Below are 12,803 nucleotides of genomic sequence, written 5' to 3'. Positions count from 1 at the left end.
TGTGTATTCCAACTTGATTTGTTTATTATATTTATTTTATTTTATTTCAATGATTATCACATCTTCAATGTGTCAAAAGGAAAATGGCTGCCACTACAGCAATATACAGCAATGGCGGTTCGTACTTAATGTGAGTTAAGTACGTACACAGAAAAACAAAGTTTTTAAATTTAATAAGAATGTTATTCATTTTTTTTAAATATATTTATTAAAATAAATAATATTAAGAATAAATAAATGCTTCAATAACATTGAAAATTCATTTAGTATTCGATTTTCTACCGAAGCAAATTCAATTTCATTTGGTTGATCGAAGTTACCAAATGTGTCAATGCATTTCAGGAGTAATGAGATTTGTTCATTGAGATTCAAAAGGGAATACGTTTGAAGTTTATCATTAGATTTCTACCGAAAAATTAAATGAATTTATTTTTTTCATGTGTATTTTTTACAATTTATTAGTCCAATGAATATATCATATTTTGAATTTATAAAATGTGGAAATTTAACAATTTATTAACACGGTCTTCCTAGCGTTCTCCAAATACTGTATTTAACGAAATTTAACCAGATTTAGAGATTACGAGAGATTACTTAAAATTCATGTGAGTTCGTAGTAATGACACTAGGTACACGTAGTCATGACACTAGGTACACGTAGTTACTCACAGTTCATGGCTTATATTTCAGGTCGCAAGGATATCGTTAAGCTTTTGATCAAGAATGGAGCCAAATCTAATATTGGAAATGAGTTGAATCGGACGCCTCTTCATTTAGCAGCTATGAATGGTAATTTCGAATATTTGTTAAGAAATTGGTTTGATTTTCATACATCGATCGGTGTTTTTTTTTAGGTCACAAGGATGTTGCTGAAGAGCTCATCAAGGGTAGAGCAGACGTTAATTTTAAAGATAATTCGAATCGGACACCACTTAGTTATGCTGCTGAAAATGGTAATGCTGAATATTTATTTTGAATAAAACAATGATTTGATCTTATCCATTGATCTATATTATTTTTCAGGCCACAAAGAGATGATTGAATATATCCAGGGAAAGGGTGGACAAATGTGAATTAGCTGAATTATCGAATGATTTCATTCGATGCCCGTATTCGATTGTCTTGTAGAACATTGATTTCGATACATTTTTTTCAATCTTTAACCATACCGATATATTTTTGCTTTGTTCGATCATCATTTGTCTTCTAAATTGCTAAAGTTATAGGCATTGGTATTATTATTTCTTTCACCATAATTTGGTACACTCTATACGAAGCACAGAAAAGTAATTAAATGTCACAAATGAGCAATGATCGAAAACAAATAGGAGTTTTTACTGGAATACAAAAAAGTGTCTATCATTGATTTCACATTCATGTTTACATTCATGCAAAACATTCTTATCACAAACCTTAATCAACGATTGCCGTGATACTATATAATTATGCGATAAAATGGCCACCACAATATTTATCTTCTTCGGCGAAAGTTGGTGCGATCGAACAAATTCAGTTCGATTTTGTGTGATTTATTAATATATTTTCAATTCATTACGCAATGTGAGGTAAATACACACGCTTTCTCTGACAATCATAAAATGTGCACACATTCAGGCAGTTCGAATGATTTTTGTATACGCAAGAAATACATTGTTAACATAGCACATACGGCTCCATTGGTTTAGTCATTCAAAGTCAATAACGGCATATAAACGACGATCCATCTCTGGTCTATTTTTTATCCTTAAAATGGCTCTCACAGAGTTTAGTTATTACAAAACAGGTCACCAGAATTTAGAGCTGAAACGAAATGTGTTCAGTGCATACCGCGAAGATGTAAATATTTCCATATTCAAATAGCTACATCACATAGTAACACCACTCAGTAATACAAGGGAGAAAAAAATTTACTTGAATTTGCAATTCAATGTCATCCAATTGCGTTGGTTTTCAAACCATAATCTAAACGTCTGGTATTGTCGACGCAATCCAGCAATCCATTTAATGTGAAACGTATAATTATGCACAAGCCCACCAAATGTCGTCAATGGTTTGACATTTTTCTCTTGAAAAATGTGTGCGATTATATTTTATGCATTTCATATGCAGATAAAGACATTATCAAATATACTTGAATATATTCTAAATCGAAATTTCGCAATACAATGAGCGCTCAGAAATTAAAACATTTAGAAATTTAAAGAAACAAAGACAAATGAATTAACAAAGTGTTCAATTTCGGAGGGCCCACTGTAATACAATTCATTTCAGCGCATAATAATGAACATACATCGAAATTGATTACATATCTAAAAGTGGGCTAAGCATTTAATGCTAAGTATTATCATTACGAGATTCGCCTATGTTTTTTTGGTGCCTAAATTTATATTGTAGTACCTAAGATCTATAATCATATTCACATTTACCGTACGCAAACAACGAACTATCTGGATATTTTTTAACTTTGAAACGATCTTGAAACGGAATGTGTTTTGTGCATACCGTGAAGAAACATTCGCATATTCAAACAGGTAAGACAAATACTCAACACTCCCAGAGAGAAATTTTATTTGCTTAAATTTGCAATTCTATGTCATCCAATTGCGTTTTTTTGATGAAAATAATGAAAGTGATGAAGGAATTAACGTAAACCTCTGGTATTTTCGATGCGATCCATTTAACGTGAAACGCAAAATTATGCACCAGCCCACCAATTGACGTCAATGTTTTGATATTGTTATTTTGAAAAATGTGTGCGATAATATTTTGTGAGCTTTAACCCTTTATCACATATCGGTTCCTAAAGTAACCAGATACGCCAGACGCTATAGCTATGAAACCACTGAATATTTTTGCATTCTTGTTTGGAAACAAATGTAGGGAATTGAACTAGCTTTCATTTGATACTTTACAGGCTACAATCGGCTGGCTGAATGGAAAGTTTTTTCTGTTCATGTACTGCTGTAAAAAAATACGAAATTATAGCAGAATTCCACATTTTTCCTCCTCTTATCTTGTGGGTTTGTTCATTCTTTTCAATTGTCAAATTAGGACTCGTAGGACCAAAACACATCAATTTAACTTTCTGCATCATTAGTTTTATGAAATTTAATTTTTTCAAGCTTTTATAGTGATTTGACACTTTTGACTCTTTTCCGATTTTCTCGATAAATACGCAATTTTGCAAAAATCTAAGTATGAGGTCTTTCTCTATTTATCATGGCACAAAACATATATCAAAATGATTCAAAAACAAAAAAATTGTGCATCAAAAATTGCGAATAACTTTATACTGGTTCGGTGTATCAAAATCAACTTACCAAATTTTTCGTGCACTCAACTTGCAATGAGAAAACACCAAAAAACTGGGGAAAAAAATTTTGAACGAAAAAAAACACCACATCTGCACTTATCGACCAATATTTCTATTCCATGTGAATAAAAATATCCCATAGTAATCTCTGAATTCAGGAATTCCTTCCCACAAGGAAGTTTGCTGCTAACTTACAAGTCACTGTAACTTGACAGTGAAGTGTCATAGTCACAGTGAGCATACGAACGAGTATAACGCACACATACACGCACGCTCAATAGCTTGCTGCATGTACGTGTACGTGTATGTTTGTATGCGTTATATCCGTTCGCATACTCACTGTTACTATGACACTTCACTGTCAAGTTATAGTTACTGCTAAGTAAACAGTGAATTTTATTGTGGGAATGTACATATAAAATATTATATTATAGTGGATCAATTACTCGAAAGAAATTAAAGTGAAAATCGTCATTTTTGTAATTTTTGATTGATTTTGAAGCAATATTTGCCACTGACCCAGCCAAAATGAATCGTTCGTTTCGATCGTATTTCTTTGTGCAAAACAATATCAAAGTGAAGTAAATCAATTCAGTGATACTCAACAGTAAAATGTCCGTGAATAAGCTCAAAAGTCCTGCGCAGCTTGCAATAAAACCTTTGGATATATATACATGGGATTCGTACTTGATTCATTGATAATTTTAATTGAATAACAATAAAATCAATGGTGAAAAAGATATTTGTTCTGACTCTAGAGAAGTTCAACTCAAGCAAAATCCCTTCGTTCCATCCAAGCCACATTGGTTATTCTGATCGTATTTCGTTGTCTTAATGTACAAAAGAGTCGTAGAGTGAAAAAGTAAATCAATTCAACGATGCTCAACACAGAAATGCCCATGAACAATCCCAACAATCCGCCACAGCTAGCAATAAAATCGGCCATCGTATAGGTTTCGGTCCGATTGATTACAATGAAATGCGGTTGCTTAAACGACACCATCAACTTACTGTTCACAAAGCTAATTGAATAACAGAATTGAAATTGTAGAAATTCATTTGAAAACATTAAATTCTCTTAGATGAAACATTTGAATTTTTGATGAACTTCCTTGTTAAAAAGAAAGCACACTTGCTATGAAGGAGTTGTGTTGTGCAATCAATCATACCTCAATTTGTCGTCCGGGTCGCTTGTTTTAGTATTCTCTCTCGTTGGTGAGGTGGAATTTGTGAAACATCCGCATTATAGGTGATTGATGTACAATCTGGGAGGCAGTCACACATTGCATTAGTAATATTCCTTGCGAAAATGTATCGAGCATGGCTATAGCATTTTATTGTTGCACAAGTGTTTGTACGGTTGTCTTCTGAAACAAAATCGTTGATCCTTTAAAGAGAAATCAGTTTTATTTTTCCACACGCCCATGGATGGTGTGAGAAAGTAGTTTTCTTTCGAATGAAGTTATTCGAAGTTCGAATATGATCGAAATGAAAATGATTTTTCTACTGCTGAACAAAAATGAACAAAAACTCACTCGGCATCCAGAACTGAACACATCCACATTCGCTTTTTGTGTAATTGGTCAAGCATTCCAGTTCACAATTAAGTTGGCTGTATGATTTGAAAAATCGCAGCTTACGTTCGGCTCTGAAGAAACAACCTCTTTCTCTTGGCGAATAGCTCCGCAGTCCGTTCGATGTCGAGATCAGATTTGGTTTAATGGAAAAGAATGCAACTTGGTTGAATGGAATATGAATGAAATCGCTGGATCGTGGAAATCGATCGGGTGAATGCAGAGCAATGCGAAATCCTTGTGCATCTTCCGCACAAAATTCGTAAAAATCATCGGAATAACTGTCCAAATTAATTCCAATCATACCATCAAAACCGACGCCAAATATACGATATGGATATAATTGACTGTCGTTAACATTTGGATTGTAGCCATCTTCCACATTCCAGTGAGTTGCATTCGGATTACGTTGTACCGTCAATAAGTCTGGCACAACTCTACAGAGACAATTAAAAAGAAAATAAACATGATGACTGACATCATGAATGACCGGAATGAAAAGAACTCGCTTGAACTAAAGTCACTAGTGTGCCTCGTTGTCTTTATCGAATAGAGACAATTTTGCAACAGTTGTTTGTGTGAAACATCATTAGTTCGAAGAAAAAATATAAATATCATACTCATCTGTGTAAATGTCCCTTGAATTAAGCGAATTGAATGTGTAGCAAAGACCTTCAACGGTGAAAATTGGCTCAAATACGGGATGCACGTCACCGGGAAAATATATACTCGGCGGAAAATTTGGCGCCATATCTTTGATGGTTTTGTAAATGGATTCCGTTCGTGGAATGACGGAGATATGCTCGTAATAGCTATTCATCCAATGCAAACAGATATGCCTCAATGCATCTACTTGATTTAATCTATTTATTAGCGCAAATTTGAATAAAATAGTTTATTTTAGGTTGCAACATTGAATTCAAGAAAGTTCAATCGATTTATCTAGATTTTCATAATTCCGAATTCATTGCTTACTCATGAGCTGAAAGTCTCATTAGTCTCTGTTTTTCATCCCAATTCACTGTTTTTAATTCATCCATAATTCGCACAATATCCACTTTAGTTTTGGTTCCCTTTTCCGTTGAGCAAACTGTTATCGCTGCAAACGGGATCATTCCGATTGACGTGGTCTTGTCATCAAAGCTTACGATCACGGGTCGTCCTTCCCATTTTGTCCAAATATTTAGAATAGCATAAGTGCATAGAAGAGCCGACAGTATAAATGCGATCAGCCAAAATGTTCTATGGGAAATTTAATTTTTTTATTGAGAAAACGACGTCAGACAGATGCAAGATTGAATTTAGTAAAATAAAAATGACTCTAACCAGACGGTTGCTGCAACAGCTATATATTCCAGGCAATTCTTGTGGCATCGATTGTAATCTGTTGCAAAATACATTGTAACATATAGGATATTACTATCGGTGCCACGAGGTGTCGCTAGTGGTATATGCTCTTGCAGCAATGGCGTTACTCTAACGGTGTCATATTTATATTCAAAATTGAAAGAATTGTGGAGCAGAAAGTCAAACATTCATCCATTGATGAAACAGAAACGAAGAAAAACAACAACAATGTGTATGGCTGTCTCAATCACCACCACATGATGTTTTCGAAAAGCAATACCAATTGAGTGCAGCATATTTTACTTTGATTAATTGATTTATAATGCTGAACGCTATAAGAAGAATAAATATCATGGCAAAACAACGAACAAAACAAGTCAAAATGCTAACAAGCAAACTAAAGAAGACAGAGGAACATTATATACCCACAGCAATAGGTATTGCGTTGTTTTTGCACCTTCTTTTTTCTCATTTTATTCTTTCATGTTTTGTTTTGACTTTGGAATCAGTGATTAAAATAAGCGGTAGTTCTACCGGAAACCGGTAGTTCTTAAATGAAAAATGCAGCTCTAAATTTGAAATGCGGTAGTTGCTATTTTGATGATTTTTGAACGTTTTCACACATTTGACACTAGATATAATCGATTTTCAGAAGTGAGGACCTTTTTTTTTTTTTAGTCCTCACTTCTTTCGGAGACTGGTTTTACACTAGACAGAATCGATTTCCAAAAGTGAGGTCCTTTTTTGTTTTTAGGTCATTGATTTTTTCAGCTCGAACGGTAGTTCTTAAAAATTCTTATTTTAATCTCTGTTTGGAATTGTATTTTATCCTAGGGGGATTTAACTACGTGAAAACTTGTAAAAAAATGATAAAAACGCGCACGAAATTGTTACATTCACCAGAAAACTTGCATGATTCCACTCAAATGACAAGTTCCGTATTAAAACAACATGCGCGAACTTGTGCGAGTTCGTGTGCAAACATGAAGCTGGACGACGCGCACACATCAGTCGTTCCATTTATATCTGGATTAACTTTTTCTTCCAACACTTTCTCCAGCTCTTTAAAAATATTTCCTTTGTCCATTTTATAATTATATAAATCTTTGAACTTTTGGAAAGGATGTGAAAAATCTTTATACACGTAAACAGCCGATTTTTAGTTTGAAACGCGTTTAAGTTGTCAAATAACAACTTGAAAAACGCGCAAAACCATAAACAAACTTGTGTAAACTTGTGACCGTGCGCGTCAGTACGTACAACGAACGCGTCGAACTTCTGCGAATCAAGCAAACTGGCAGAAAACATGCTGAACTCGTAAGAGTTAAATTCCCCTAGATTTTATCTATTAGAATGTCGTGTCGATACACATGGATCAATGCCATGACAAACAGTTAAAAACAAGACAAAAGTCTTGTATTCAAATAATTTGATATACCAGACTGATACCTTTCAATCCAATGGCGCTTCTTTTCCGCAAAATATCGCACTCCATGAATCGTCGTGCCCGCACAAAATTCATTTGCCATCGTAAGGACTATCTGGTTTTTCGAAATATAAAGATTAAATTATTAAAATTCGTATAGAAACTGTGGGAATATATTGAGAAAAAAAACAATCGCAACTTGAAATGAGTATAATCTAAATGGTAGTTACATGGATTTTAGTTTCACATTTCCTCTCATGTGGTCGACTGTCATCCAACATTTCTTTTATGTTTGCTGAAGTGGTGGCCAAATTATGCAATTCATTCTTTATCCTTGAAATGAGTATCATGTTTAAATTCAATTCAAAAATATTCGATTTCGAACTATTATGGCATCAAAGCATTGAAAGAAAACTCTCTGGTAAAATTTGTCTTACATTTGTGTTGATACCGTTTTTCCTGGCTGCGGTAGTGGCATTTCTCTTTTCATGTCCAACATCATCTCTACTTTGCACTTGTGAAAATAACTGAAAACTTCATCAAACTGTGCCGTTATAAGTATGCAAAAGCTTTTCATTTTCACGCTAATCGAATTAAATGAAGTGCATTGTGTCATTACATTAAGCTTCGAAACGATAATTATCATTTCCAGATAATGATGATTCATAATTTGATTATGAAGTTAAGTGTTGAGCTCTATCTAAAATGAATTGTACACTACAAACGAACAAAATAAACTGAACATTGTCATTTTTGTAATTGTTGGTTGACTTTGAGACAATGGTTGCATCTGGTGCAATTTGAATCATTCACTTCGATTGTATTCCTTCGTCTCATTGTGCAAAACAGTCGCAAGGTGAAATGATAAATCAATTCCACGATGCTCAACACAGAAATGCCCATGAACAATCCCAACAATCCGCCACAGCTCGCAATAAAATCGACCATCGTATAGGTTTCGGTCCGATTGATTGCAATGAAATGCGGCTGTTTGAATGACACCATCAACCTACTGGTCACAAAGCTAATTGAATAAGACGAGGAAAACAAGGAAATGATTCGTTAATGCAATTTTTAGATGAATCTATGATTAAAAAAAAAAGAAGCACAAATGTTATGCATGACTGAAGCGTACCTCATTGTTTTGTTAATTTCTGGAATAAAATAGGGTGGTATTTGTGATATTTCCACATCATAGGTAATTGACGTGCAATCTGGAAGGCAATTGCACTTTTCAATAATAAGTTTCTCTGCAAAGCTGTATCGAGCTTCGAGATAGCACGGAACTCCTGCACAAATTTTCATATTGTTGTCTCCTGAAAGTGGCAAAAATCAATGTGGAAAATATTGTTGTTTGTCGCTTATTTCTTGAAAAGTGCATATATGTGCTTTGGTCATCGTCACTGTATGACTTGATTTTATAATTCCATATGAATTTTACGTGTATAATTGCAATAAATAATAATGCAATACTCACTCGGCATCCAGAATTGAACACAGTCGCATTCGTTTTTTGTGTAATTGGTCAAGCATTCCAGTTCACAATTAAGTTGGCTGTACGATTTGAAAAATCGCAGCTTACGTTCGGCTCTGAAGAAACAACCTCTTTTTATCGGTGAATAATTCCGAAGTCCGTTTGATGTGGTGATCACGTTTGGTTTAACGTAAATATATGTCTCAGTTTTTATCGGAATTTGAATGAAATCGTTTGGCAGTCGCGGAAAACGATCGGGTGGATGCAGAGCAATACGAAATCCTTGTGCAGATACTCCACAAAATTTGTAAAAATTATCAACAAAAGTGCCCACTCTGATATTCATCGTATCATCTAAATCGACGCCAAACACGCGATACGGATATAATTCACTGTTATTAACACTCGAATCGTAGCCATCCTCCACGTTCCAGTGAATTGCATTTGGATTATTTTGCACGGTGAATAGGTCTGGCACAATTCTAAACACAATAATTGTGCATGACATCATTTGGTATGAGTGTAATTTGAAGATATCTAATCTAACTGTCATACTCATCTGTGTAAATGTCCCTTGAATTAAGCGAATTGAATGTGTAGCAAAGGCCTTCAACAGTGAAAATGGGTTCCAATACAAAGCTCATGTAAAGGGAATACCCTTCCGGACGCTTATTTGGTGCCATATCTTTAATCGTTTTGTAAATGGATTGAGTGGTCGGGATAGGTGTAACATGGTCGAAATAAGTCAACCCCCAGGACAAACAAATATGTTGCAATGCGTCTATTTGATTTAATCTAAAAACGAAGATTTACTTTTAAGTTCAGAATCAAGAGTTTCAAATATTCAACATGCTCAACTCATGGGCTGTTAGATTCGAGAATCGCTTCTTTCCATCCAATTCCACTGCCAGCAATGCAGCCACCAATCGAATGATGTTGACTTTATTTCTAGTGGATTTGTCAGTAGCACAAACGGTAACTGCGGGGAATGGAATTGTGGAAACTGGAGTTGTCTTGTCATCAAAGCTTACGATCACGGGTCGTCTTTCCCATTTTTTCCAAATGTCCCGAATTGCATAGGTGCACAAAAATACCGATAAGGTAAATGCGATCATCCAAAAGGTTCTGTAGGAAGTTCAATCAATGGCTTAATTTTTATTCAGTTCGAATGTGGTTCCAGGAAAAACAATTAAGAGATAAGAGCTGAACAATATGGGTAATGAATCACTTTATGATAGCTCTATGCCCATACCGTTCAATCCAATGACGCTTCCGTTCGGAAAAATATCGAATACCATGCACTGACGTATCGGTACAAAACTCATTAGCCATCGTTGATAGTATCTAGTTTTTTCAAAGTTTAAAGAGTAAGCGGGGGAAAAAAAGGTTATTTTGAGATTATGGCTAGTTGCAGCTCCTCCCATAAAGTTAGTTACGTATACGTTTTGAATGAAAATCAAAATGGTAGTTACATGAATTTTAGTTTCCATTTTCTTCTTCTCATCTGAAGAACATTCTTCGTCTAATATTCCGTTCATATCCACTGAAGTGGTGTCCATTATTTGCATGTCATTCTTTTTCCTAAAAAAGATGATTTTTACAAAATTGTCTTTAAAAACTATTCAATTGGAAAAAATCTCTCTCGTAAAAATGTTCCTACGTTTGTATCGGTATCGACCATGCTTGTTGCGGTAGCTGAATTTCCTCTCTCATGTACATCATCACCTTCACCTTTGGACTTAGAAATAATTGAAAACACCATAAAGTCATACCATTATGTGCAGAAACTTTTTATTTCCATACCAAATCAAATCAAGTTAAGTGCATCATGTCATTACGCTTTTTAATTGGTTATTTTACTCATATCTTTTCTATCGGTGTAATTGTAAATTCATTTGATTCAAATCAGTGAAAAACAAATAAGCTGGTTAATTAGCCGCATAAGTGTATACTGGCTAACGAATGTATAGACCAACTGGGTGTCTTTAGTTGAAAGTAACTAAACACACTCATCTGAACTAACGTTTGTGACTGAGATTCAACTCAGAGTTTACATAAAACCATGGGCGTGACATGCAGCCACATGGGTACAGCGCCCGTGTACTTCGTAGTGGAAAAAAAGTGAAGCTTGCTTGTCACCAATATTGATGTTCACGAACATCAAATTGTTTATGCGTTATTTCGCCCACTTTATGCACTGGAAATAAAAAGTTCTTCAATTTCTAGCAAATTTCACATATGAATTCATAAACACATCGAGAAAACACAACTATTTTTTCACATAAAAAGCATAAGCAAGATGATTTTTTCGTTGATGGTTGTTCGATCCTGGATCGTTTGTGATTCATCAACGATTTGCAACACATCCATTTTTGATTTCGATATTCCAACTGAATACGATGTTTTGTATTCATTAAACAATTCCATTTTGATCACAAAATAATTTTTTATTGAAATGGCTGTGACGAAAAACCACGCGAACGATTGCAAACGATAGCACAAACATTAATGTCTAGGAACATCAAATTCGAATTGACATTATTGTCAAAGCGAATTCATCGGGAAACACTGACTTGAAGTTCGACACAAATGTCAAATTAATTCGCCGATGTGAAGCAACAAAACAAAATAAATAAAAATACAAGCAAACAAACATTTTGTGTTGATCTAATCTGCAAGTTTTATATTTTTCCAGAATAAAAACGGTAATTTTTTTGTATTTTATTGTTTCATTCCAAATAAAATCTCTATTGTGATTTTTAAGTATACATTTATAAAAGATATCTTCAAAAATCAACTTTGAATGTAATATAATTTGTTATTGGCGACAAACAATTAATCGAACGCATTTAATCGAACATAAAATAATTTTCAGCCTGCCGGTTTGCTGATGTTCCCCGAATCGACCGACGAAGTGCCCAGTGCCCACCACCGATGTCGAAGAAGACAAACTAATTTTCGTGATAATTTAAATTTTGCCATTCAACATTCCAATAAGGGCAAACGCAGTGTAATCGAAAAACATTTGGAAGGCATCAAGCATTGGGGCCTAAATCGACATGACAAAATCAATCAACCGTCCCATTGTATTGCGAAATCGACGCCAAAGGAAGAAATTGAATGATAAAATCATTAATCTTCCGTATTTGATGTTCCTAGACATTAATGTTTGTGCTATCGTTTGCAATCGTTCGCGTGGTTTTTCGTCATAGCCATTTTAATAAAAAATTATTTTGTGATCAAAATGGAATTGTTTAATGAATACAAAACATCGTATTCAGTTGGAATATCGAAATCAAAAATGGATGTGTTGCAAATCATTAATGAATCACAAACGATCCAGGATCGAACAACCATCAACGAAAAAATCATCTTGCTTTTGCTTTTTATGTGAAAAAAAGTTGTGTTTTCTCGATGTGTTTATGAATTCATATGTGAAATTTGCTAGAAATTGAAGAACTTTTCATTTCCAGTTCATAAAATGGGCGAAATAACGCATAAACAATTTGATGTTCGTGAACATCAATATTGGTGACAAGCAAGCTTCACTTTTTTTCCACTACGAAGTACACGGGCGCTGCTTGTACGAAATTCCGTTTGTATGAAGCATGTCACGCCGATGCATAAAACCAAACATCGATATTTTTTTTTTATTAAGATGTTTTTTTG

At 34.4% G+C, this 12,803-nt stretch overlaps 2 protein-coding genes across 2 annotated transcripts; both read right to left on the bottom strand.

Moving 5' to 3' along the window:
* Nucleotides 1-4,327: 4,327 nt before the first annotated feature.
* Nucleotides 4,328-8,162, bottom strand: LOC129568876 (uncharacterized). The gene is made up of 5 exons (XM_055447204.1): nucleotides 8,098-8,162; nucleotides 7,891-7,993; nucleotides 7,684-7,775; nucleotides 4,954-5,324; nucleotides 4,328-4,335 (listed from the first exon to the last, which is right to left on the bottom strand). Exons 1-5 carry the CDS (start codon nucleotides 8,160-8,162, stop codon nucleotides 4,328-4,330), a joined length of 639 nt encoding a protein of 212 aa, XP_055303179.1.
* A 245-nt stretch (nucleotides 8,163-8,407) lies between these two features.
* Nucleotides 8,408-10,847, bottom strand: LOC129568875 (pickpocket protein 28-like). Its single transcript, XM_055447202.1, has 8 exons — nucleotides 10,795-10,847; nucleotides 10,577-10,715; nucleotides 10,387-10,478; nucleotides 9,984-10,259; nucleotides 9,690-9,929; nucleotides 9,138-9,616; nucleotides 8,796-8,976; nucleotides 8,408-8,684 (listed from the first exon to the last, which is right to left on the bottom strand). Exons 1-8 carry the CDS (start codon nucleotides 10,845-10,847, stop codon nucleotides 8,408-8,410), a joined length of 1,737 nt encoding a protein of 578 aa, XP_055303177.1.
* Nucleotides 10,848-12,803: the final 1,956 nt, after the last annotated feature.

The sequence above is a fragment of the Sitodiplosis mosellana genome, unplaced genomic scaffold (assembly GCF_009176505.1).
Source record: "Sitodiplosis mosellana isolate CC-2019 unplaced genomic scaffold, AAFC_SMos_1.0 Smas_scaffold_27, whole genome shotgun sequence".
In the NCBI taxonomy this organism is placed as follows: domain Eukaryota; kingdom Metazoa; phylum Arthropoda; class Insecta; order Diptera; family Cecidomyiidae; genus Sitodiplosis; species Sitodiplosis mosellana.
The sequence above is the reverse complement of the archived record's forward strand: the minus strand, read 5'-3'. Positions and strand labels throughout refer to the sequence as shown.

Bases quoted from the DNA above. Each gene is read 5' to 3' on its own strand.
- LOC129568875 (XM_055447202.1), bottom strand. From the start codon at position 10,847: ATGAGAGAGGAAATTCAGCTACCGCAACAAGCATGGTCGATACCGATA. The intron at 9,617-9,689 runs GTATGACAGTTA...TATTGTGTTTAG, and splicing joins AGGGACATTTACACAGATGA to AATTGTGCCAGACCTATTCA. The intron at 8,977-9,137 runs GTGAGTATTGCA...TGCCACTTTCAG, and splicing joins TGTTCAATTCTGGATGCCGA to GAGACAACAATATGAAAATT.
- LOC129568876 (XM_055447204.1), bottom strand. From the start codon at position 8,162: ATGATGTTGGACATGAAAAGAGAAATGCCACTACCGCAGCCAGGAAAA. The intron at 7,994-8,097 runs GTAAGACAAATT...ACTCATTTCAAG, and splicing joins AAAACGGTATCAACACAAAT to GATAAAGAATGAATTGCATA. The intron at 7,776-7,890 runs GTAACTACCATT...TCGAAAAACCAG, and splicing joins AATGTGAAACTAAAATCCAT to ATAGTCCTTACGATGGCAAA.